At 53.5% G+C, this 21411-nt stretch overlaps 9 protein-coding genes across 9 annotated transcripts; 6 read left to right on the top strand and 3 right to left on the bottom strand.

Moving 5' to 3' along the window:
- Positions 1–34: 34 nt before the first annotated feature.
- On the top strand, positions 35–882 carry BU26DRAFT_500060 (uncharacterized protein; the record flags this gene model as incomplete). Its single annotated transcript, XM_033826469.1, has 4 exons — positions 35–108; positions 256–353; positions 421–507; positions 560–882. 4 exons carry the CDS (start codon positions 35–37, stop codon positions 880–882), a joined length of 582 nt encoding a protein of 193 aa, XP_033689282.1.
- A 1514-nt stretch (positions 883–2396) lies between these two features.
- BU26DRAFT_135729 (uncharacterized protein) lies at positions 2397–3468 on the bottom strand. Its single transcript, XM_033819744.1, has one exon. The coding sequence runs from the start codon at positions 3192–3194 to the stop codon at positions 2550–2552; it is 645 nt and encodes a 214-aa protein (XP_033689283.1). The 5' UTR covers positions 3195–3468; the 3' UTR covers positions 2397–2549.
- A 669-nt stretch (positions 3469–4137) lies between these two features.
- BU26DRAFT_500061 (uncharacterized protein) lies at positions 4138–5027 on the top strand (the record flags this gene model as incomplete). Its single annotated transcript, XM_033826470.1, has 3 exons — positions 4138–4348; positions 4401–4768; positions 4872–5027. 3 exons carry the CDS (start codon positions 4138–4140, stop codon positions 5025–5027), a joined length of 735 nt encoding a protein of 244 aa, XP_033689284.1.
- A 1477-nt stretch (positions 5028–6504) lies between these two features.
- On the bottom strand, positions 6505–7459 carry BU26DRAFT_135774 (uncharacterized protein). The gene has a single exon (XM_033819745.1). It carries the CDS (start codon positions 7285–7287, stop codon positions 6733–6735), a length of 555 nt encoding a protein of 184 aa, XP_033689285.1. The 5' UTR covers positions 7288–7459; the 3' UTR covers positions 6505–6732.
- Positions 7460–8620: 1161 nt separating this feature from the next.
- On the top strand, positions 8621–9538 carry BU26DRAFT_582742 (uncharacterized protein; the record flags this gene model as incomplete). Its single annotated transcript, XM_033834538.1, has 1 exon — positions 8621–9538. Exon 1 carries the CDS (start codon positions 8687–8689, stop codon positions 9536–9538), a length of 852 nt encoding a protein of 283 aa, XP_033689286.1. The 5' UTR covers positions 8621–8686.
- A 2448-nt stretch (positions 9539–11986) lies between these two features.
- On the top strand, positions 11987–13518 carry BU26DRAFT_514239 (uncharacterized protein). The gene is made up of 2 exons (XM_033827790.1): positions 11987–12771; positions 12818–13518. Exons 1-2 carry the CDS (start codon positions 12020–12022, stop codon positions 13320–13322), a joined length of 1257 nt encoding a protein of 418 aa, XP_033689287.1. The 5' UTR covers positions 11987–12019; the 3' UTR covers positions 13323–13518.
- Positions 13519–14696: 1178 nt separating this feature from the next.
- Positions 14697–16324, top strand: BU26DRAFT_135813 (uncharacterized protein). Its single transcript, XM_033819746.1, has 5 exons — positions 14697–15068; positions 15118–15403; positions 15450–15847; positions 15939–16237; positions 16296–16324. Exons 1-4 carry the CDS (start codon positions 14897–14899, stop codon positions 16142–16144), a joined length of 1062 nt encoding a protein of 353 aa, XP_033689288.1. The 5' UTR covers positions 14697–14896; the 3' UTR covers positions 16145–16237; positions 16296–16324.
- Positions 16325–16351: 27 nt separating this feature from the next.
- On the bottom strand, positions 16352–17818 carry BU26DRAFT_558984 (uncharacterized protein; the record flags this gene model as incomplete). The annotated part of the gene is made up of 1 exon (XM_033832638.1): positions 16352–17818. One exon carries the CDS (start codon positions 17816–17818, stop codon positions 16352–16354), a length of 1467 nt encoding a protein of 488 aa, XP_033689289.1.
- Positions 17819–19153: 1335 nt separating this feature from the next.
- On the top strand, positions 19154–20641 carry BU26DRAFT_558985 (uncharacterized protein; the record flags this gene model as incomplete). The annotated part of the gene is made up of 3 exons (XM_033832639.1): positions 19154–19367; positions 19424–19795; positions 19860–20641. 3 exons carry the CDS (start codon positions 19154–19156, stop codon positions 20639–20641), a joined length of 1368 nt encoding a protein of 455 aa, XP_033689290.1.
- Between the last annotated feature and the right edge of the window lie 770 nt (positions 20642–21411).

Raw genomic sequence — 21411 nt, forward strand, 5'->3', positions numbered from 1 at the left:
CCTTCAGCAAGTTTCGGAAGCTGATGGGAACGACATGCCCCAATATGAGGACAGCAACGCGAACGGGCTTACAGGAAGGCAGCCCTGCCCTTATATATATACCTACGCGTAAGCAAGTCCCACGAATTCATAGCCTAACAACTGACCCGAAGCATTAGTCCGTTTCTAACCCTCACATCTCCGAGTCTGACGTCTCGAGTCTCGTTCCGATGAAGGAGACGCCTTGCTCGATCTTGCAATGTAGAAGCTGAGTAGCAACACTGGTCGGAACAAGGGCAAGAGCAAGCTAGTTGCTTCGTGGCGAGAACCGAGCGCGCTGCACGAAAGCGCCAAACGCGACGGATATAATAGCAGTAAGTTAGCGCCGCTTTGCTGTTGCATCTTTCGAACTTTGTGCTAACCGCTCACTCGTGTTTGTAGCTGCAACTACTACCTCTGAGACCGCTTCGCGCTCATCCGCGACTAAGCGCCAACCTTCCAGCGGCGGATATGCGAACAAAGGAGGACGTGCGAAAGGACGATCCCAGATATATATATACATATACTATCACCATCACAGCTGTGCTTACATCTCTGACCTCCTCAATCCGTATCTCGGATAAGTTCAGCCAGAAGCATCGCAATCCCCCGGCATCTGCGCCTCTCATTCTACCCCTGCCTAATTCGACGGCTCCATCTCCCCACAGGATGGTCAGGACCTACCACTGCCACGGTCCGCCCGGCCCTGCTCTTATATATATACTTCGCCAGACGGCCTCATGCCATGCAGGCTCCGGTCCGCGTCGTCGTGACAAGGCCTTCTTGCCAAAACACGTTCGAGGCTATGTTTCTCGGGGCAGCCTTGTCACTCCCGTCATCTATATATTCTGTTCGCTATACTAATATATACCGTGCGCGAGACCGCTGGCAGACAGTCCTGAGCATATTGTTGGCTGCTCAGCACGTAGCCACGTACGCGAAGATCCTAGGAAACGAAACCATCCTTGCAGTCCAAGCAACACCAGCAAAAACCTCTAACCCCAACTCCCGTGCCAGGGCCTCTGAATACAGGGATCTCCATTTCAACTACATCACTGAGCTCTCTGCCGGCCATCGCTGAAAGACATGAGGTATAGCTCCAAAGCACAATCCCGCCAGCCCCAAAGCAACGGTATCGCTACAAGCAAACACACCTCAAGCATCCCAGTCAAAACGACCGCTCCCATCACCCACCGCGACTGCTCGTCTTTGACCCTATGGCCCCAGAGGATCGAGGCCTGCTAGGACCGCTGTTGGTAGCCCCCGCCAAATACCTAAGAGTCTGGCAAGATCAGCTCACCCCCTTCAAGGGCAATGTGAGCAAGAAGAGCCACCAAGGGGAGCGCGAATTGGGGGCGCTCTTAGTGCTGCATATACTACGTCGTAGAGGCAGGCCGGCCGATGCTCTACGACAATGTCGACAACTCCGTGTAGTGCCGAAGCCTATTTAACTCCACGTCTCTCAGGCCGGTCTCAACATACCGTCATCTATACATTCCGTTCGCATCCCGATATATACTCGTGTGCAAAACGGCTGGCATGCACTACTAGCTGCTGCTCAGGGCGCATAAGCCAGCGCCGCTCCACCGGTTTAGAAGACCGCCCATGCCCGCATTAGATTCTTTGACATGTTCGAGACTACATCGGAGACTCAGTTCGACAAACTAAAATCGAGGGAATGAAGATCTCGACAACCTCAGACCAAGAGTCTGACGATACCGAGGAGCCAACAAGCGGCTGAGAGCAGGGCTTTGCTACTGCTGTATCTTTCTGCTCTACCTCGCCAGGAACTCTTACATACACACCCGCAACACCAACACCATCCTACTCACGATGATCTCATCCATCCTCTCTAATCTGCCGAACCGCTCGCCGCCCTCAAACCCCAATCCCTCACCGGGTGCGTCGGCGAAGTGTTATGGCCTAGCTTTTTGTTTCAACCTTTTGAACGTGAGCTCACTACCGGCCTTCTTCAAACCCCCGACTTGTGGATCTGATTTAGTTGCATCAACTTCCTTCCAAGAAACTGCAAGCCGATTCACCAATCTTAAGGCCGTAAAGAACGAACTCTCAAGACTCTTGGAGCAAGGCCGTGCCCTCTTCATGCTGGCTTTCGACCTGACGTCGACATACCTATGGCCGCGTACTATAAATACACGGGGGCTCCATCATTCTCTCCAGATCCTATGTCCAATTAGAGAGTCTCAGCCCTGTACATCCAGGTGACGCGCGAAGGCCGTTTCGAAACCCTTTATGTTCGCTGGAGGATCGCGCATTCCATTTCAAAGCATTAGAGCCCCGACCCTAGGAGAGATTGATAGTCACCCAGTGCTCAGGGTAGTCCTCGTCTGTCGCCTTACCAGCACCGTTTTCGCCATTCCCTGCATCCTTGGTGTCATCCTCGACCCGCTCATCCCAGTGCTTCTCCTCCGGCGGCAGTATGCCAAATTCACGCTTACAAGCCTCGAAGGCCTTGCTCCACTTGCGCATAGATTCGCGTGGCTCGGTGTTCTAGGTTTCCAGCAGACGCACTATACAAGGACACAGGAGCAAGACGTGTTCAAAGCCTGCCTCCTTGCCCCAACCACTCGCGATCTACTGCTTCTTTTGCTTAGCTGAGCCGTCGCCCTTGAGAGGATACGCGTATGTGAGGCGCAGCTTGAGCGTTGCCAGGTCGAGTGACAAATGACACCCTGTCGATCCATCCCAGTTCTTTTTCGCCAGAGGGCTAAGAAGGAGAAGGGAAGATACAACGGTCGTTCGTATAATTGGAGGGCAATACGTGGATGAGGAGGCTGGATTCCGGCTGCAGCAGGGTGACACTGATGAAGGAATGCGAAAGAGGGGAATGTGTGGAAGTTGTGGCGACGATATGAGATTGCGTTGACATCTTGCAGCGTGTGCGGAAGCGTGTGGAGTCTCCAGTGAGGTCGGGTGTTACACCTGGGCATCTGGTCTGCGTCGGGATTGGGCGATGAAACCCACTGTGCCGGGACGAAGTGGATGTATGCCGAAGCACAGTACCCTGCAGCGCATTTCACCGCTGATTGCCCGTCGCTGGGACGATGTGAATGCATGCTGCAGCCCATGTCCCGCTTGCTAGGTGTGGCTGCGCCGGGACGTTGTGAATGCATGCAGGCACACAGCAATCTGCAGCGCCTTTCACCGCCGGTCATGAACGCGTGAGCTTTCAGAGAGCACTCGGTTACTATTCACGGCCCAAGGGTGCTTGACTCCCACATGCCCACCAACGCGCTCGTCTTCTGGCTCACTGACCATGACCACGACAACCAATCATGAGTTGGGCTCAACGAAAATGACTAGTCTAGCATAGAAGAATAGGTGCAGTGGCTCGCAGAGACACGGGTCGCCATCCCGATCAGCCTTGTTGTCCTTGCGTTGGCCATAGCTCTGCTATGGTTCTACCGATAGCGTTATCGACAAGCACTGTGAGTACATCCGATCACTAGAGAAACCCTTCTCCTTCTCATTTCTGACTAGTTTAGGCCTGGAGAACGCAAATGCGTCGACGAACTGGATTCGGCTCATCAAGTCCGTCTCTCGATTTTCCTTGCCCTGCCTGATATCCATGCTCTTCTGCGTCGGTGTGTTGTTATTCCTGGCCGTCCTCTTACACAAGAGCTGGAACCACCTACCTCCCAGGCTTTGAGGCGGCTTCAGCGGGAGCGGCGCATGGGTCACGGATAATGCGGGCATGTGGATCTGCTGGATAACATTCTGCCGGTCAGCCGTTAGCCGTCCGTCTGCGCTATTCCTTCATTAACTGCCTGGACCAAACTACCAAATCGCCTAGTGACTGCGTCCCGCCGCTCCTCCTTCTCGAGCTAAAAGACGAGGTGCAGAAATGAATTGACAACACGGTCAAGGAGCTGCGTAAATCAGAACTCTCAAGAGCAGACGCTATTGCGGACGGGTTCAAGCAAATAGTGCCCCCGGGAAGGCTTTACTAGGCAGCATCAACGGCATTGTTAGGGCATATGGAGCACTGAAAGTTCTGGATCAGAAGGAGCCGGCATTCACGTCCCAGGCACCCTTCACTATGACATAAGCACATGGGCTGCGACTGTGTCGGCGGACACTCTTGCGCATCACGCCGATATGCTCCCAGTACTACGCGACAAAGCAGTGAAGGACGCAGAGACAGCAACCTCTACTAGACCAGACCGGCGTCCGTCGACCAGCAACCATATCCCCCGCAACACCACCGACGCCTTCGTCAACGAGCACAACAAACCACCCTCAACCTCGGACAGGGGCTCGCCGAGTACGGATACGCAGCTCAAAATGTCGCCAACGCCATCCGCTGGACGTGGGAGCAAGAGTCGCAGCTAACAGCTCGCCTGCGCTATACATGGCAAAAGCTTCATTCATCATGGGACTGCAGTGCCAGCAAGCTCGCCACACCCGAGCAGAACAACTAAGTCATGGTCATACTCAAGTTTCTCCAGCGGGTAGAGAGGTCTGCCAGGACCTGGAGCAGGGACCCCGACGAGCAGCTGCACGAAGTAGACAAGACGACCGACTATCTGGCCAAGCTGACCTCTGCGCATCTATGTTCAGAGAGGTGCGCCAGTCAGCCAGCCGACCAAACTTCGTCTTCCAGAGTCGCTGGCGTTATCGAGCGCCGGCCTTTAATGAATCAGCCTTGAATGCATCGTCGTCCGACGACAAGTTTCAGGCGTGGCTGGATGTGAGGGGGTTTATGCCCAAATCCGCGGATCGACTTGGGGTACGTTTCGGAAAACATGGGTGAAGAGAAGGATACGCTTAGGAAACGTGGGAGGGTGGCGATTAGGAGGTGGAAGACTCTGCAACTTTGGATCCGATGACAGTGTGGCAGAATAGCGCTTCCTCTTCCGCTCGCTGACACTTCGAGCCCATTCTCCACACCTATTATCGATGTTATCTCGCCGCAAACGAGTTTGGCGTGCGCTGACGCGCTCCGCATCTTCTACGGTGAAACTGAATGGACCATTTGTTCCATCTAGAAGTCGCCAAGCATAAAGCGGCACCAGCGAAAAGAATACGTTTGAGCCCGAAGCTTACAGCAGTAGAGGATCACATACAGCATCCCGGTGTGGGTGTTGTGGAAACACCCAAGAAACTCGTGAACAGTTTCAAGGAGTGGTGGCGGGATCACGAGGGAATATATAGCTGTCAGTGCCCCAGGGCAGTGGCGGGAGCGAGTTGCATATTAAGAAGTCCGCCACCCGTCGAAGATGTCATGGGAACTACCAACAGCTTCTGCGGTTACAGGCCTGACACAGCAGACCAACATTCAGGCCTTCCTAGCCACCAGAACCACTCCGCTTTGCTATCGTCGGCATGCTCAAGGCTATCAGAGCAGTTCCAAGCCACTTACAGCAAGCTTCGTCCCACCACAGACAACGCCAACACCATGCAGGTTGAAGTTTCCCTGCTGAAATAAGACAGGGTGGCACACAGCGCAAGAAGACTTTCCAAGGCGAGCATGGGCGGCGGCTAGCACGGAATATTGCAGCATTGAAGGCCGGGATTGAATGAGAAGAGGGGGAGGAAGACAAAGAAAGGGAAACCACAATTGTCCAGGTCGTGCCCCGTTAGGAACGTCATCTCTCCACCCATTTTACTACCTTATAGCCCTGCATACGTCTTCCCTCAGTCAACCTGTGGCTCCCGCTCCGGGCCATAGAGCTTGAGATCCGAAAGGCGATTTCAAAGCTCAAGCATGTCGGCGTTTGGTGAGAGATATGTGTCGTGCTAGTAGGTTTAAGGGCAGAGAGGCGATTGAGGAGGGAGGTAAGCTTCGAGAAGTGTGAAGAGAGGGTTTTCAAGTACTGATGGAGCGATGGAGCGACGCGTTGGATGAGATATCTGGCGCGTGGCATCGAATGAGTTATGAGAAGGAAGCGGAACTGTGGGCGCCGCGGAAGGATCATCAAATGGATCTAGAACCCAAATTGGCGTTGAGACTGCAGGTGGTGGTGGTGGTTGCGCATGAGTGGTTTAGATATCTAACAGCTGCCTCTCCCATCCAGCCGATCGTCGTACGCGAAAACACCAAAGATCCTGACATCGAAGAAAAAAATCCTGCCCTGCTCTCGGCGAATCCATGCAGAACTAAGGACACCCGCGCAAACTCCCACACCCGGGGCGAGATGAGACGCATGTCAGGCCATGGAAGCGACGATGAGCTTGAGCTAGCCCCAGGTGTAGTCTCCAAGAATCTAGACCACCCTTCCGCTATCTCACCCTGATCCTCCCCATCGTCGTCTTGCGCACGGACCTTCCATTGTGCCTCGATGCTCGCCTCCTCCTGCTTGGCCACCACGAAGTCCTCCTCGGCCTTGGAGATATTGCTCTCGACGTTCTTGAGCAACAGCAAGCAGTTTTAAAGGGTCGAGATGGCGGTCGCGTCTTGCTTAAGCTTCTCTTGCAACGCGTCCGTCTTCAGCTCGACGAAAGCATTAAACAGTTCGCCGTATGTCCGACCCGCTTCCTCCATAACGCTTTTGAGAGAGGCCGATTTGCGACGCATAGAAATGGCCTCCAACACAGCGTCCTCATCAGGGTTTTCCACGCCGAGTTCTTTGAATTTCGATACCGTCGTTCGCTTAGCGCGAAGAGCACTCTTGGTTAGCTCTTGCGATTCGCAGTCTTTCTTTAGTCTGACGTCGGAGCCTCTTAACCAGACCGAGCGCCTTCGCAGCACACTTAAAGTTGGCTGGGGCCGATACGCCACCGGAGTCCGAGGGAGAGAAAGGAGAAAACAGTCGACCAGTTGCGTGAGTCGATCGCCTGACCGGACTGTGCGCCTTCGCCGCCGCCTTGGACATCTTCTCGCATCCGTCTCCGCTTGTACAAATTTCCATGACGCTGTATCCTGCCAATTTGAAGGCAGCTAGGGCCGATATGCTGTTGGAATTCGAGAGCGTGAAGGGAGAGAGTCGACCGGTTGCGGGAGTTCACAGCTGAGACTGGGCGGCGGACGTCAGCGTGAATATAGAAGGTGGCGCGGTATCCAGGGTGGAGATGGTGGAAACGGCGGACGTCGGTGTAAAGATGGAAGGCAGAGCGGTGTATGGGGTGGAGGCAATCGAAACAGCGGAGGCGATTAGGAAAATTGACGTGTGGTCGGTCTGCAGAGTGCGCCAAATTCGTCGGTGAAAGCTGCGGAGTGGTCGAGTTTGCTATGTGAAAGAGTAATGCGTCGAATTCGTCGGTGAAAGCTGCGGAGCAGTTCCACAGCCACATCAGAAGCAGCTTCATGACGGAGTGGTCTCGACATGAAGCTTTCGAGCTCTTTATCTAGTAACCTACGCACACCCTCTCGTCCTCGCGCTGCACATATAACGCCGCGCTGGACAGCAACCAGAACAGTGTGCGCCATTTTGCCAGCATACTCAGCGACAGAGAGGTAGCTTCTCCAGACCATTCCTCCACGTTCGCGCTGACAGGACGACCAGGTCTAGCCTTGCCGCTTGGCTCACCCGCGCACACACGACGCCAGCCAGGACCATCAAGCTCCCACGCAGTTCTTATCAACGACTTGAGCCCACTTGAGCCCACCTTTTCTCGGCCGCGAACATGAAGAATAAGACCTACCCAGTGAAGGCAGACAGAGAAACCATCTCTGGCCATGCAAGCGTGCTACAAGACCCGCTGAGGAGCTCACCTCCGCCGACCTGCGCCTCCATCGCTCATGGCTCCAACGGTCCCCTTGAGACGTTCTTCGCCGGCGCCACAAGGCTTGGCCTGGATACTAGGTCCAGTGCATCTTCAGTCCATACCAGTTCTCGCAAAGCCTGTCATGGCAATGAAACCGCCAGCGCGCTCGGTCAATAAACTGCAGTCGACTGCTAGGGACCGCGACCATTTCTACGAGACGTATTTTCTCGGCGCTGCCGGCATTTCCTGAGCTCCATGGCCTCCTCTACATCCCTCTTATCCGAGAACTCCTTTTCACTGTGGAAAGCCAAGTGTTAAGTGGATGGTTCCATCTCGCAAAAGTGTTTACAGAACACTGGCTCAGCAAGGACATCGACAATGTGCAAGAAGGGAGTGGAGCATTTGCGGGGTAGGGATAGGCATTTACGGTTGGGACGGAGAAATTCATTGAGTGGTTGGTGGGGTGGGGGAACTGGAAGAACAATAGCATGGGAGAGGAGGCTAAAACTGAGGACTTGTGCAGTGGACTAGGGGGAAGGGGGTGCCGTTCGCGCCGTGGGCATTGTTCAGGGTTCATGTAAGTTGAAGAGAGCTGGGACAGGACAAGGTCAGCGGCGCACGTCGGCTAGGCGAACTTCCCTCTCGTGGCCGTTGTTGGACCGTCGTATCGTTGCCATTGTGCGTTGTACACCTCACTTACCCTTGTCTTGTTTCTGCATCGCAACCTGCACAATGGAGGTTTCCTCCACTCCACCTCCTTTATTGTACTGCACAACTCCTTTATCCTGTATTCCGTCCCCTCGTATACGAATGCACAACTATCTTCACCCTCCATTTACACCGCTCTCTGCTCGTGCCAAAGGAAAGTATAAAACTATGGCTAAGATCTCTTCTCTTTTCTCCCAGACCCACAGATCATTCTCCTGAGAGGCTTCCGGTAAGCCCCTATCACGCCCTACACCACCGTTACTGCAGCTTCCACTTCGATCTTTCGACGAAAATGGCTCCCCAAGAAGTCCTCGTCTTAAATTTACCTATCCGCATGCCCTCTAGCACTCCTCCATCAACTCCCGAGAGCCCCGAGATTGCGGCGTTGAAGCAACAAGTCGCTGATCTGCAGAATCAACTTACTGAACGGGGGAATCAACTCCAACAAAAAGAGGAAGAGATTAGCAAGTTGACTGCTGATTTCAAGGATGCAAAGCATCACATTGGGTGTCTGCAGATTGAACTCGCTCACTCTCAGAAGTGTGTGCCCCCGAGGTTAGATATGGATCCGCCCCAGCAAGACCATTTTAGAGGCGGAGTTGAGACGCTCACCCCCGCGGCAGATGCGCAAAAGTGTGAGGAAAAGGGTGATAGGATAAAAGCGCTTGCTAAATTCGAAGCCTCGGTGCACCATGCAATCACGCACCATCTAGAGGACATTGGATATTTCTGTGAGTACATAGCTCAAGACATAGGCGCCGTAGTGGAAAATGTTATTAATTGCATGGCCCCGTCTCTCAAGGAGAAGCATGCAGAACCTTCCACTAACCTTGATAAAACGAAGCAAGACCAAGCGCAAGATGCTGAAGCTATCTTAGATGCCGTCGTAGAGAACATTGGGGTATATCCAAAACTTCTCCCCCAAGAATTCGCCGCTGAAAACCTGGACTTGGTGGTAAACAAGATCGTTGAGCGGCTTACTTCAGTGCAGGAGGAGAAGCATGAAGAAACGATAAGCGCAATTTTGGATGCTCTGCCGAAGAAGCAGCATTTGTGCGATGTATTGAAGGATAAAATCCGCTTTAGGAAGAAGTATGAGCCAATCGGGGTTGGCATGGGGGTAGATTATATTGAATCTAATTGAAAAACTTGAATAGTGTTGCGATAAAGCAAATCGCATTCTCTAGCAAGCTTTAGCATTCTATTGTTGGCTCAGATTGCGACCCTTTCCGTTCTTTGGAGGATGCTCGGAGGTCCTCCGTTGCGGCAGTAGTCCATGGATGAGCGTACCTCGAGTCGTTTCTCGGGCTTTGAAAGAACACCTGGCAGCATTCCTGGTTGGTTGTTCTTTGTAGTATGTGTGATTAGGCTAGTCTAATTAATAACCAGGCGGCTGCTCCACACGATTAGGAAATGTCTCCCCTGACACTCGCTGCTTACTCCTTGGGATTATTCAAAATCTTGGAAAGCTCAAATCGTAACAAGGGTATAAAGCCACCATCGGCGACAATAATACCTCAGCTTAAACCCATCTGTTCTTACTCCTCTTTCCTCTATCCTCCGTACACTTTATCTTCCTAAATTCGCAATTAACTATTTCCAGGACAGAGTGCCCGCCATCTAAAGCCCCACGCTATTTCAGTGAGACGTCCTACTATCCCGCATATCTCTTCCCTTCTGCGCCCTCAAATAAAGCGTTAGTCCTCGCCCACTTCCTCGAAATTGACCTCCAGAGAGACCCGCACCTTATTCCTACCCCTTGCGGTCTCCCACCTGATGAAGAGTACCTACCCGCCTCATCCACGTTACAGCTGAGCTGTTGATATCTGTCATATCGCCCGCTCGATGCCCATTCACTGATCCTGCAAACGACTAATTTCCGACAAACTTTCCACACCGCTGCTAAATCGCACAGATCTTCATCTGGACCTCTAGAAGGGAAAGACTAAATAGGGGCGATCTCCCACTTCTATTACGCCTTCCCCTGCCTTTAGATACATTGGCGGCACTCTCATTCTCACACAGCACCTTCACCGCAGCAGCCTGGCTCCAGAGAATTATCGCAAAAATAGTGCATTCGACGGCCAACCTCAGCATCGCTGAGCCCGCTCCCTTCGAGCCGCCGCTGTATCGGAAGCAGAAGTCAGCCTCTCTCCGCGCCCCGACGAGCTTCGCCTCTTCTCGTCTTCCTTTTCTTTGTCTCCCCAATGCCCGTCTCTGCCTCCCGGCTGGAGCGTAATCCTTTCCTTCAACTCTTGATTCTGCGCCGTCACTTGTTCCACCCTCACTACCTTTTCCTCTACCTCATATCCGACATGATTTCTTGCATCCAGTAGCCTTCAATTTTCGTCATCGCTCGCTACAGCCGTGTCTCCGAAGCTCCTCAACCTCGGTGCTCTGCTCCCCTACAGCGCTAATTCTGCGTTTCGCCGCTGCGAGCATCTCTTTGAATCATGTGACTTTCCGCAAGGTTTCGGTTGCAAGGATGTCCTAGTTTGCTTTCCAGTCCGCGTCGTCGGTGGTCGATGTCGTGTGCAGCAGGCGCGGTTGCGGTGCCGGCTTCTCATAGCCAGTGTGGGGAATTGGGACGCGGCTGAGATATAAAGGACAGCTGAGTGGAGGCCGTAAATGTTTACAACATGTTGAGTCAGTGCGAGGTTCGTTTGGCGCGCTTGGTGCGTTCATCTGACATGTGGACACAGCACGGCATTTTCGTCGGGTCAATTGATGGAAGCCTACATCGTCGCGGCCTTGATGCATTCGCCGGAGCTGGAGGAACCATGTTGGGCCACGGTATTGTTGTATACTCTGTATTACGAAAAGGGATTTAAACGAGAAGCAACACGTACTGTCGCAACAACCTCAACAAACTTTGCTCTGCTTGTCTATTCTGGTTAGTTTTGGATGGGGACGCTACATTAGATCTAGGGATTACGCTGCGTTCGCTAGCAAGATGCACTCTTTCGTCGTTCCAGCTGGCTAATCAGATCCACGTCACCCTGACTAATTCCTCCGCGAATTTCTCCGACGCATAGATGTCCGGTACTAGGGTTTCTTGCCAAAACGGTAGGTCGGAGCGATTTTCCGGGAGGCACAAAAACGTCAACTATCCTGTACATTAGAACTTTTCTTGACCCGTGACACATCCCCCATCCTTTCACTCCAGGCACCGCTCTTCGATGGTCACCGCTCATATTCTACTAGAAACCCGCGCCTGAAGCGGCGTTCCAGCCGGCGGTGATGATGATTGGCGCTAGCGCCGATGAATCTGCAATGCCCTGAGCGCCTCCTGTGGGGTAAATTGGCTGGTAACTGTGAGGCTGAAGAGGGTTGGTGCAGAGTATCGCTGTACATCCTGGATGGTCCCACAACACGGGTCAAACGGAGGTTTCGCCTTGAACGAAACACAGTAGTAACCAGCTAAGAGGAATTGCCGAGCAGCGACAATATTCGCGGCGAACTGCTCGCGAGGGCGTGCTCGTCGAGTTGACCCGTCGGTCGGAATGCGGTGCAGCTTTACCGGGATCCGTTAGCGCGCCAAGACCAAAACAACGTGGGCACCCGAGCGACCCACTCCATCTCATCGCATCCCATCACATCGCCATCTAGCGCACGCCGACCTCCCATGAGCCCCGCAAGCCTTGCCGAAATCTCTGTCTGGATTGACGCTGTCGATTCAATCCCGCAAGACGTGCCCTACACCCCGACTGATCGCTTTGCGCACGACAATTACGAGAACCCGCGACCGGCGAAGAAGCGACGCATCATGGACGCCAGCTACGGCGACGACTTGGAGACGCCCCGTCCGCCCAAACGAAGCCGCGATGTCGCTGCCGGTCCGCGTATTCTCCCTCCTTCGCTGCATCAGTTCGAGCCTCCCTCGCCGCGCAGAACCGAACCCGACGCCGCCGTCTCTGACACCGTCTCCCTCGAATCACACAACAGCGGGCGGCTGAGCCCGACGAAGCAGCTGCAGGCTCTGGAGGACTCGGAGAACTCGCTTGTCTTCTGCAACTTTCACGATCATGAAGAGAACGAAGAATGCGTGGATGTTATGAGAATGCGGGACATGATAAGGGAGTTTGCAGACGGCATCGGCATCCTTGGGTATGATGACCTGGAGGAGGTAATTCCCTTGATATTGGGCGCAGAATGCAAACGCTTCCGGTATTCGTGGGCGAACGACCCAGGGCAGCGCCTATTGTACGGCTCGATGCCCTCGATGCGGCGCCTGCAAGAGCTTGTGACGGCTGGGTGGCGGCATGATCGGGGTACGGGGACCTCGGAGGACGATTGGAACGCTAACGTTCAGTACCCTCTCATCAAGCTTGCACACAAAACCAGCAAGTATGCGGGTCAGCTTGCCGTCCATGGCGTGTATGTCGGATCTCCCCCTTCGGTTCTCCAGCTAACGCGCCGATAGGAAAACCGTCAAGCTCGATCCTCCGTGGCTTGCCCGCACCACCGAAGGCCTCCCGAAACACGTCATCGACTACATCGTCACGCTTAAACCCGATACCCCCGCAAAGCAAGCCTGGCGCGAGCTCACCCCGCTTTCGCAAGCCAAGGTGAAGTCCTGGAACCACATCACACGCGACCCTGTCCGCAGCCACCCCATCGCCATCAACATCGAGACAAAGGGCCCCAACAAGTCGTGGACAGACGGCAAGCCGCAGATCGCTATATGGACCGATGCCTGGCTCAATCGCCTGTCGTATCTTCCGAGCGTGCCAACTGCGGCATCCTGCCCTGCGATCCCCCTGCTGATCGCCCAGGGACACGACTGGCATCTCCTCATCATCTCGCGGACGGAGGAGAAGACGACTATCTGGGAACAGGTTGCTGTGGGCAGTACACGGACCTGCTTTGATGCGATGAAGGTGGTGGCTGTGCTGCATTGGTGCATGTGGTGGGCGGAGACAGTGTAGCGGCCATGGTTTGCATCCTTGATAGCGTAGTAGAGGTGCGGCGAATGAATGGTCCTAACTACACGATATCCGCAATGTGTATTGCATTTCCCTACTAGCAATGTGACCTGCAGTATTCACCGCGTAGTCCCAGCATGGTGTATACACCACTTCCGCATTGTGAAGAGTAGGTCCGGAACGTCCAGGTCCAAAAGAGAGTATGTAGTAAGTGTAGTGTGTCCTCCTCACTATTTGCATCCGCATCTTTAGACTCTCTAGCCTATCTCATACCGTTCGCTGTGATGCAAGTTGAAGCTGGATGTACACCGTGATGGCGTAACACCTCGCCCTCGAGCGAGATACCACTCGCTCAGAACATCTGAGGCCTCGTGAACTCCACATGTCATTAATAATTCATAATTGAATTCCATGGTCGCACACTTCCTTCGTGTTCAGGAGCGTCGCGCTCCCGCCCCGGGTACAGCACAGAGCGGGGAAGTGAACTGGCTCGATCTGGGTGCTCGACGTTTAGGAGTGGGTTTCAAGGTTCAGCTTGGATATTCCCTGATATTAGCGTGCTCGCTTTCAACTGCGCGCCAAGGCGATCCCGGCTTCAGTGCCTTCTCCTCCCTAGAGAAGCTTCTACAAATCTCGCTCTTGCTTTAAGCGCTCGATTGGCAAGTTTCTAACGGGAGCCTCGTTGTGCAAGCCTAGCGCCACACCGTAGTATATTTTGCTTATGCATTCTGGAGAGGCTCGGACAAGGATGCTGTGCACGGGGGAGGAGGCTTGGTTGTTGGCACCAGTGTTGATTGGGTGGAGATGTCGCCACCATTGAGGGATCGCTTCGCCCTTGCGTGGTACCCGAATAATTCTCCGATTTAGCCTGGCGCTACGCCCTGTGACAAATCTGACGTGCGCTCTGCTCCTCACCACTCTTCCTCCATCCTCCTCTCTCTCGTCGTCCATCGCTACCCATCACCTGTCGTCGCTGCACTGTATCCGCGCCTCCGCTCACGCTCTTTATTAATAGATACGCAGCCTACACAAGATGCCCGCCCTCCAAGCTGTCCTCTGCACGAACACGCGCCCGTCGCAAATGGCGCTCGCCGTTGATTCTCGCTGTCACGACAGCGAGCGCCCGTCGAGGCTTCATGCCGGCAACTCAGATTCGAACCGGCGTTCGCTTACCTAAGCGCACAAACAGTTTTGCTGCTGCGCGCGCTGGCAACGCGCTATCCCACGACACCCAACTCCCCCCTCGTCTATCCATCTCGATGCATCCTCAATCCGTCGCTCCTCCCATCACGCGTTAGCCCTGATCGATCGGCAACGTTCCCGCTGGCTGCTTTCCATTTCGGCTTCCCGGCTGCTCGTCTGCTGCTCGGTGATCCCGTTTGTCACGACACCAGCCCCTCCTCCTACCCTCGCGCGACGCGTCTCGGCCTCTGCTTCATTATTTGCCCTTTGCCCTGCCCGAGCAGGCGCTGACTACAACAACACCACGTCGTGACAACCCCGCGGGCTGAGTCCTTAGCACCCACACCCTCCCTTCTACGCATGCGCGACACACCAGCGGTCACACTCTAGAAGACATGGCATCGAGCCTTGCAGAGGCCGCACAGGGCCAATATCCAGCGGAGGAGGTTACGGAACTTGAGGAGCGGGATGAGGAGAATGCTGAGCAGGAAGACTACACTGACGACGAGGGCGAGGGCGAGGGCGAGGAGGGAATACCTATTGCTAATCTGAAAGCTGCTCGCCCTCGTATGAGCTCACTCCCAGTTTTCGTGCTTTAGCTAATGACAGCTTGTAGCCGCGTTCCGCTGCCACTCAATAAGTTCCAACGGTGCCCAGCCGTTCAAGTTCAGAGTCTCCCTAACTCGCTCTTCCCGCCGTGCTGGTCGGCCTCGATGGGCAATCCTCCCGCGTCTCAACTCGGAATGCATCGCGCCCCGTACGTTCGTCAGAATCGGCTCCTTTGTGAACATTGTGAGCATTGTCGATGGCGCCCGCCAGGTGGATCCCGCCCTAGTCCTGGAGATGCGAGAGCTCGAGGGAATGACGTGGCTCCACATTGCGTGGACGTACGATATTGACGAGTATGTTGGCGCGGAAGCCCTGCCAGATGTGGACCTGACGACAAAGACGCACGTGCTTTCGTCGCACACGCAAGTTGTGGCTTTGGAGACCGTCTCTAGCCTCTGCACAGGGGAAATGGTGGTCTCCGACTGGGTCCTCACCCTCTCAGGCCGCACCGGCTGCTGCGTCACCGCATGCAGGGCTAACCGTGCTGGCTGCGACCTCAGCGTTGCTCTCCGCCAACACAACCAATTGCCGCGCAGCCAGTGAGAGAAAAGAGGCGCATCCTGTGGTGGTATGGTGGTGTGGCTGTTGCGGGGTCTTCACACTCCTGCGACGGCTTGCGGTTTGGCAGATGACGGAAGGATGTAGCTGTGGCAGATGTGGCGGAGACAAAATATCACGGGAGTCTATGCTTAGGTTGCGCTATCGGGTCTATGACAATTCTTTTCTTTTCCCCATTAGTACGTACTCGGTGCACTGCAATCTCGCATGTTCTTCTGCGGCGCGCAACAGCGAGAGTTGGTGCATTCTCTAACCCCGCCTTCCCTCCAGAATCGCCCGGCGGGCCCTACCTCCCGCTCCCATCCCAACGACAAAAGGCCTTTCAGAACCAGACCGAAATGCGCACTCGCGAATTCTGCTCAAAATGGCTCCATGACTCCTGTCTCGCGAAAAATGCCGTCATTGAGCATGCAAATCATCGCCTACCCAAAGGAAGAGACAGCAGCGAAGCCCCGCTTGACCTTATCACATACTAGGGGCAACGATGCGAGGGAGTATGAACGACTTTAATAGTCGTGTTCCTTCGCGTTCCAGTACATGTAATAATAAAAAGGGTTAGGTTACCGAACGTAGATCATCCATTCCCGCTATGGACCCTAGACTATCTCTGACAAAGGGCAACCGCAGCACAAGACTGTCTACATATGGGCCTAACCTGACCCATCCATCAATTCTAACCCCTGTTAATTACTACCTAGCCGGAGGAGGCCACCGTAGTTTGCATCTGCGCGATACGAGACGAATTTACCGAGAGTGATGGTTGGCCCGCAATCCTTTCTATGTTCCGGTAGGGCACCTCTCCAGAGCACCGTGTGAAGCTGAAGATCATCCAAGATAGCCTTCTCCTCGCTGGCAGTATCCTTATTGTTAAGATCCTCGAATGCGAAGGGATTGATAACGCATAGGCCGTCCCGTCCTAGTGAGCGGCAGGGCAGCCGGTGCTGCGGGTACTGTCCAGGATTAATCGTGCCAACACCCCTAAGAGCTACCGCGATGTTGGACTCGGACCATTTTCCACTGTGGGAGCAGTACTCGATATAGCCTAGCTGCAGACCGGCGAACTTGGGATTGCCATCCTTGTCCTCAATTATGAAGAAGGCTTGGAAATCGGCGCGTGTTGACTCGTCCTCGTATTCGTCGTCGGAATCCTCCTTGGGCGCTACGTAGGTGGTGTCCAATGGAGTGAGCCACTTCTTTGTATAATTGCCGTTTAGTTTGAGGCGGTACTCAAATAGAATTCCTTTCCCGAGATGTGGCTGAGCTTTTGCTCCAAAGAAATAGAAGAGGGCGTGCCAATCGATAATCTCTCTGCCACGGGTATTGTCAATAGTCCCCAAGAGCGACTGTTCATTAAGTTTAAACGTCTCTGGGAGCGTCGGCACGCACTCCTCCGGATCGTCATGCTCCAGCTCAACCCATTTGCTCAACAGTTGGTGCCGAGCATCATTAGGTTCTCGGCTATCCTTCCCACAGCCGACAAGCGCTACCTCGAGAGGAACGAGGCAAGCGCAGCATAATGCGTCGAAAGTCTCCCAAGGAAGTGCATTTGAGTCACTGGTGTGAACCGACTCGTAGGCTTTCTGGCAGTACTCTTGCATGCCCTTGAGGTCCGAGTTAAGTTTCGTCAAGATCCACCCCTGGAGATCTGCCCAAACGCGCTCGCCCGACTCCTGAAAGCGGGCCCAGTCTTCTTCGCCATAAATATCGGGGGCAAGTTCCTTATGAGCCTTCTCATATGAGAGTTTGTTCCACTGAGTCATCTTGCTAAGCAAAGGCTGTAGCTGGCCCCATTGAGCAGGAGCATTCTGGCTTAGGAAAGGTTTCAAGGTGTCGGCGTCTCTACGTGCCGCCTTTAGCAGCACGGCGACGTTCCAAGGTTCGAAGTCGTCGAGCTGATCGAGAAGTGTTGTCGTCTCTTCCTCGGTAGGCTCGATGTGGGCGCTGTACGCGGTGGAAATAGTATCTGATGAGACCTCATTGGCGTCTGGGGAGTGTTTTGCCATAGGCGGGGTCCTACTGCCGATTCCCGCTCCATCCGCGGATCCAGTCTCGAGTTTGGGGTGCAAGGCGACCGGGTTGTGAGCTGCGGAAGATCGACTCTTGTTGTCCTTCCCCATCCGTTTGCGATTTGCGCGCCGGTTCTTCCTCATGATTCGTCCTCGACTTATGGTCCTGGCGACTCCTGCTTTGAATCTGGGGTTGGTAGTGACAGACCTTAGCGTGCAACAGTAGACGCAGATTCTTTGCAACCTACGTATTCACGGTTTATTATCGCTAGAGTTATCGCTCTTTAGGATAGTAGCTTAGGTGCAGTTGTGTTGAAGGTGAGGAAAGTATTATATAATGAACAGGTGTGCTGTGGGCAAACGCTATCTAGGTGAGAGCAAGCTACAAACTACGATTGTCGTATCTTTTGAGTCACCGATGTTGGTGCACCGGCCACGTAGTCCGGTGACTCAAAAAATACGACAATCTTCGTAGGCAAACGCGGGGGCGCGCCAGTGACGCGTGCGGCGCACGTGAATGCACTAGCAGGCCCAGCCGGGTTAGACATGGTCGCAGAACTGGCTCTAAGTGTGCGTTCGCTACACATGGCTAGAATGAGACGGACTCAAGAAGCGGTCTCAAAGATGAACTGGACGAGCAGGCGGTTCTCCTGATGTTGCAGCATTTGAAACGTAATAGTGTGCGCAACTTGCCTGCGCATTGTGCACTCTAAGAATACAGGTCTCTTAATGGTCATCTCTGACTGGCACAAGATACTTTCTGATTCTGTCTTTCTACGCTGTTGGTAATTGCTAATTATAAGTTCTACAGGTCATTAGCGATGGTAAGAGGCGCCTCCAATGGCTACACGTTAAACCAGCTCTGGGAGAGATACGCGGATCGGCCACGAATACCCACCTAAATCCCAGCACGTGCCAATGCACTCTGGAATCCCAAGAAAGCATCAGCATTGGGAGTTACTTCTTGGTATACATGAGCTGAGCCCCACAAACATGTCAAAAACAGTCCCGCTTACCATTTGTAGTTGCATGATTGATCCCCATTATACTCATCTTCTGCTCTCCCATGTCCACAACCATCACAGAACGAACTGTCGTATTGTGCCGCCTAAGCAAACGAATTAACAGGGAGGCTTTTCTTTGATGACATCGGGCAGATGCCTTCTGCCCTGGAGTTCATGCATGATCGTAGTGTCAGGGATCGCGGCATCAAGGCCGAAAAAGCTGCTATGGTCAGCACAATACCAGCCAAGGTCCATCTTACGGAGCTTGGCCTTGCGAAAGACAGAAAAGGACATAAACTAAGTAGACAGCGCCATTTAGAAGGTTCAGTCGTGTGTTGCTTGCTGAGCCTACAAACGGCATGCTAACGTTTGCCATGCCATTATATCAACCGTCCTTCCTTAGAGACACAGGAAGAAGTATCTGATCCCGTTCCAGACTCTCCTCGAAAGGATGAGCCTGGATTCCCCTACTACGATGGTCACTCAGGACTGGGGTGAAGTGGCGTTTGTTCTTGACCAGCCCGCAGGAACTAGCAATCTACTACTTAACAGCCAGAACATGACTTTCAACGCCGGCAGGAAAGCTATTGGGGGTCGTCTCATCAATATCGCTGGTTGGATACGCAATGCCCACCACCAGCTCCATGCTTTTAAGCAAATGTTTCTCATGGGTACCGAGCGTTTTGGTGGTGAGTAAACCCTTCCTTTCCGACTCTTTTCCGAGAATGCTCATGTAACCCTGCAGATGTCAAACATCGCTTCCTTCATCGAGTGAGATGGGAAATCGAGCAACTCTACCTTGCCCCACTCTATAAGATCAAAGAGCAAATCAACAGCGGCGCTCTCACCATGGGATCATACACGGTAATTTTCTTCCCGGAAGGCTGTCAACTCTACGGGGAGACAGAATGGAAACTTCTACCACTCCTTCGAAAGATACGGGGCCGTGCACTTAAGCTGCTTAGGCGGTGGGCTAAGATAAGCAAAATGGCTTCAGCCCAAGACATCAACGTGACGGATATGTATGTTGAGCTTGGAACACCAATCCCCGTTCAGGGTTGCATGGAGTTGCTATTGGAATTATCGTGCCTCGAGTTTCGAGCGGTTGGCTACAAGTGTATGATCCTCCCTTCAAATTCTCCTAATACGTGCTGGAAATAAGTAGCTAATGCGTTTTATAGCCTCACGTCTAGGCGATGGGACGATAGCGTCGACTTTAGATACGAAGAGAACTATGAAAGACGGTTGGAAACGGATCCGGTGCTACCTGGAAAAATTCCCAAACGGGACGATCAAGACTCTCAAGGACTTCGTAAAGCCTATCGACACCATTGAAGAGCTAGAGGGAGACGATCGCCTCTTCGAGCAACGCCCTTACCAGCCATTCGTGACGCATGTGTGCTTCCTTTGTGGGACTGCCGGAGCAACGATGGAACGCATCAAATTCGCGGAGTTCAAGAAGTGCCTACTACATATTCGGAAGCAGAGGGTACCTGAAGAGGGATGGATCTCCCGCGAATGCAGGCGAATCCACACAACTGCAACAGAAACGCCTCTCCCAGACCAGCAACGATTCGAGCGCAACGAAGTTGTACTGAGTCCCGTACTCAGCATGCGCTGTCATATAGGGCAGGCTTTCGACTATCTGCTCAATCCAGTGTCGGGTTGCAAGATTTGTCGGGTTGTGCGGGGTTATCCTGAAGTCATCACCAATGGTCACAATGCATACGGGAAGAGCTCCGGGGCCGTCAACTGTGCTGAGTACGCTACAGCGCCGCGTTGCAAAAATATGGAGGTCCATGTTATTGGTCCAACAGATCCAAGTGGAATCTGTACAGTGTCGACGCTGCGAAGGTTCCTCACCCAGTTTCGTCACTCCATCAACTGGTCGTTGAAGACAGGGAAAGGATATGGACAAAGACATGAATGGAAAGGCCCAAGGGAGGTTACCTGGCAGGGATAAGGGAACTGTAGGGCTGCGAACTTACGGGTACGGCCTTGACAGCGCAGAGCATGGCTATGGACAAGCGGGAAGGAAAATCGAAACATGTCCACTAACAAGGGCGAGATTTGTGACAGAGAATACCAGGGGTCTTTGCGGTTCAGGGAGGGGACGAGTTCCCGGAGGAAGGCTTGAGCCGCATGTGTCGAAAGCTGAGTAGAGACTTGCGAGAGGCACGAATCCAGTTGCGGTTACTTTAGGCGTTTGTATGACGTCTTATAGGTCAGAAAGAGAGTGGTTACTTCGCCTCCCCAATGTCCGAAAATTCCTAGACGTTTTCAGTGCTAGCGATGGTATGAGCCTTTCGACTTCACCTATCTACCTCTCACATAACTCGTCTGCAAAGTACATAATAATGGCTGAAACCACCAGCTACATATCCAAGCGCACTAAGAACGTACGACCGCTTCTGCCTCTTTTCTGTCCCACCGCATGACGAACAACTCGGGATGCGCGCAGGGCTTTGTTGCGCGAGCGATGATGGGCGATACGATGACGCTGAGCGCGTACGAGTACTGGAACGAGGGAAGCTGGTAGAAGAAGCCCTACACTCCAAGGCGGGTTCGAGCGGTGCGATGTTGGCGAAGGCATTATTATCCTAGTTTGACTTCCTCCATACATCCAGCGACGTTGGAACATGATGCTAGAATGTTGCATTTCATGAACGAAGTGGCGAAAAGGTTAAAGGAATGCCGTCAAAGCTTTTAGACAGTCGCTGGATGAAGCGGTAG

The sequence above is a fragment of the Trematosphaeria pertusa genome (genome assembly GCF_010094035.1).
Source record: "Trematosphaeria pertusa strain CBS 122368 unplaced genomic scaffold BU26scaffold_2, whole genome shotgun sequence".
Taxonomy (NCBI): domain Eukaryota; kingdom Fungi; phylum Ascomycota; class Dothideomycetes; order Pleosporales; family Trematosphaeriaceae; genus Trematosphaeria; species Trematosphaeria pertusa.

Coding starts and splice junctions, on each gene's coding strand:
- BU26DRAFT_135729 (XM_033819744.1), bottom strand. CDS start 3,194: ATGACCGGCGGTGAAAGGCGCTGCAGATTGCTGTGTGCCTGCATGCAT.
- BU26DRAFT_135774 (XM_033819745.1), bottom strand. CDS start 7,287: ATGAAGCTGCTTCTGATGTGGCTGTGGAACTGCTCCGCAGCTTTCACC.
- BU26DRAFT_514239 (XM_033827790.1), top strand. CDS start 12,020: ATGAGCCCCGCAAGCCTTGCCGAAATCTCTGTCTGGATTGACGCTGTC. Junction 12,772..12,817: donor CAGCTTGCCGTCCATGGCGT/GTATGTCGGATC, acceptor ACGCGCCGATAG/GAAAACCGTCAAGCTCGATC.
- BU26DRAFT_135813 (XM_033819746.1), top strand. CDS start 14,897: ATGGCATCGAGCCTTGCAGAGGCCGCACAGGGCCAATATCCAGCGGAG. Junction 15,069..15,117: donor TCTGAAAGCTGCTCGCCCTC/GTATGAGCTCAC, acceptor GACAGCTTGTAG/CCGCGTTCCGCTGCCACTCA. Junction 15,848..15,938: donor TTCTTTTCTTTTCCCCATTA/GTACGTACTCGG, acceptor CCTTCCCTCCAG/AATCGCCCGGCGGGCCCTAC.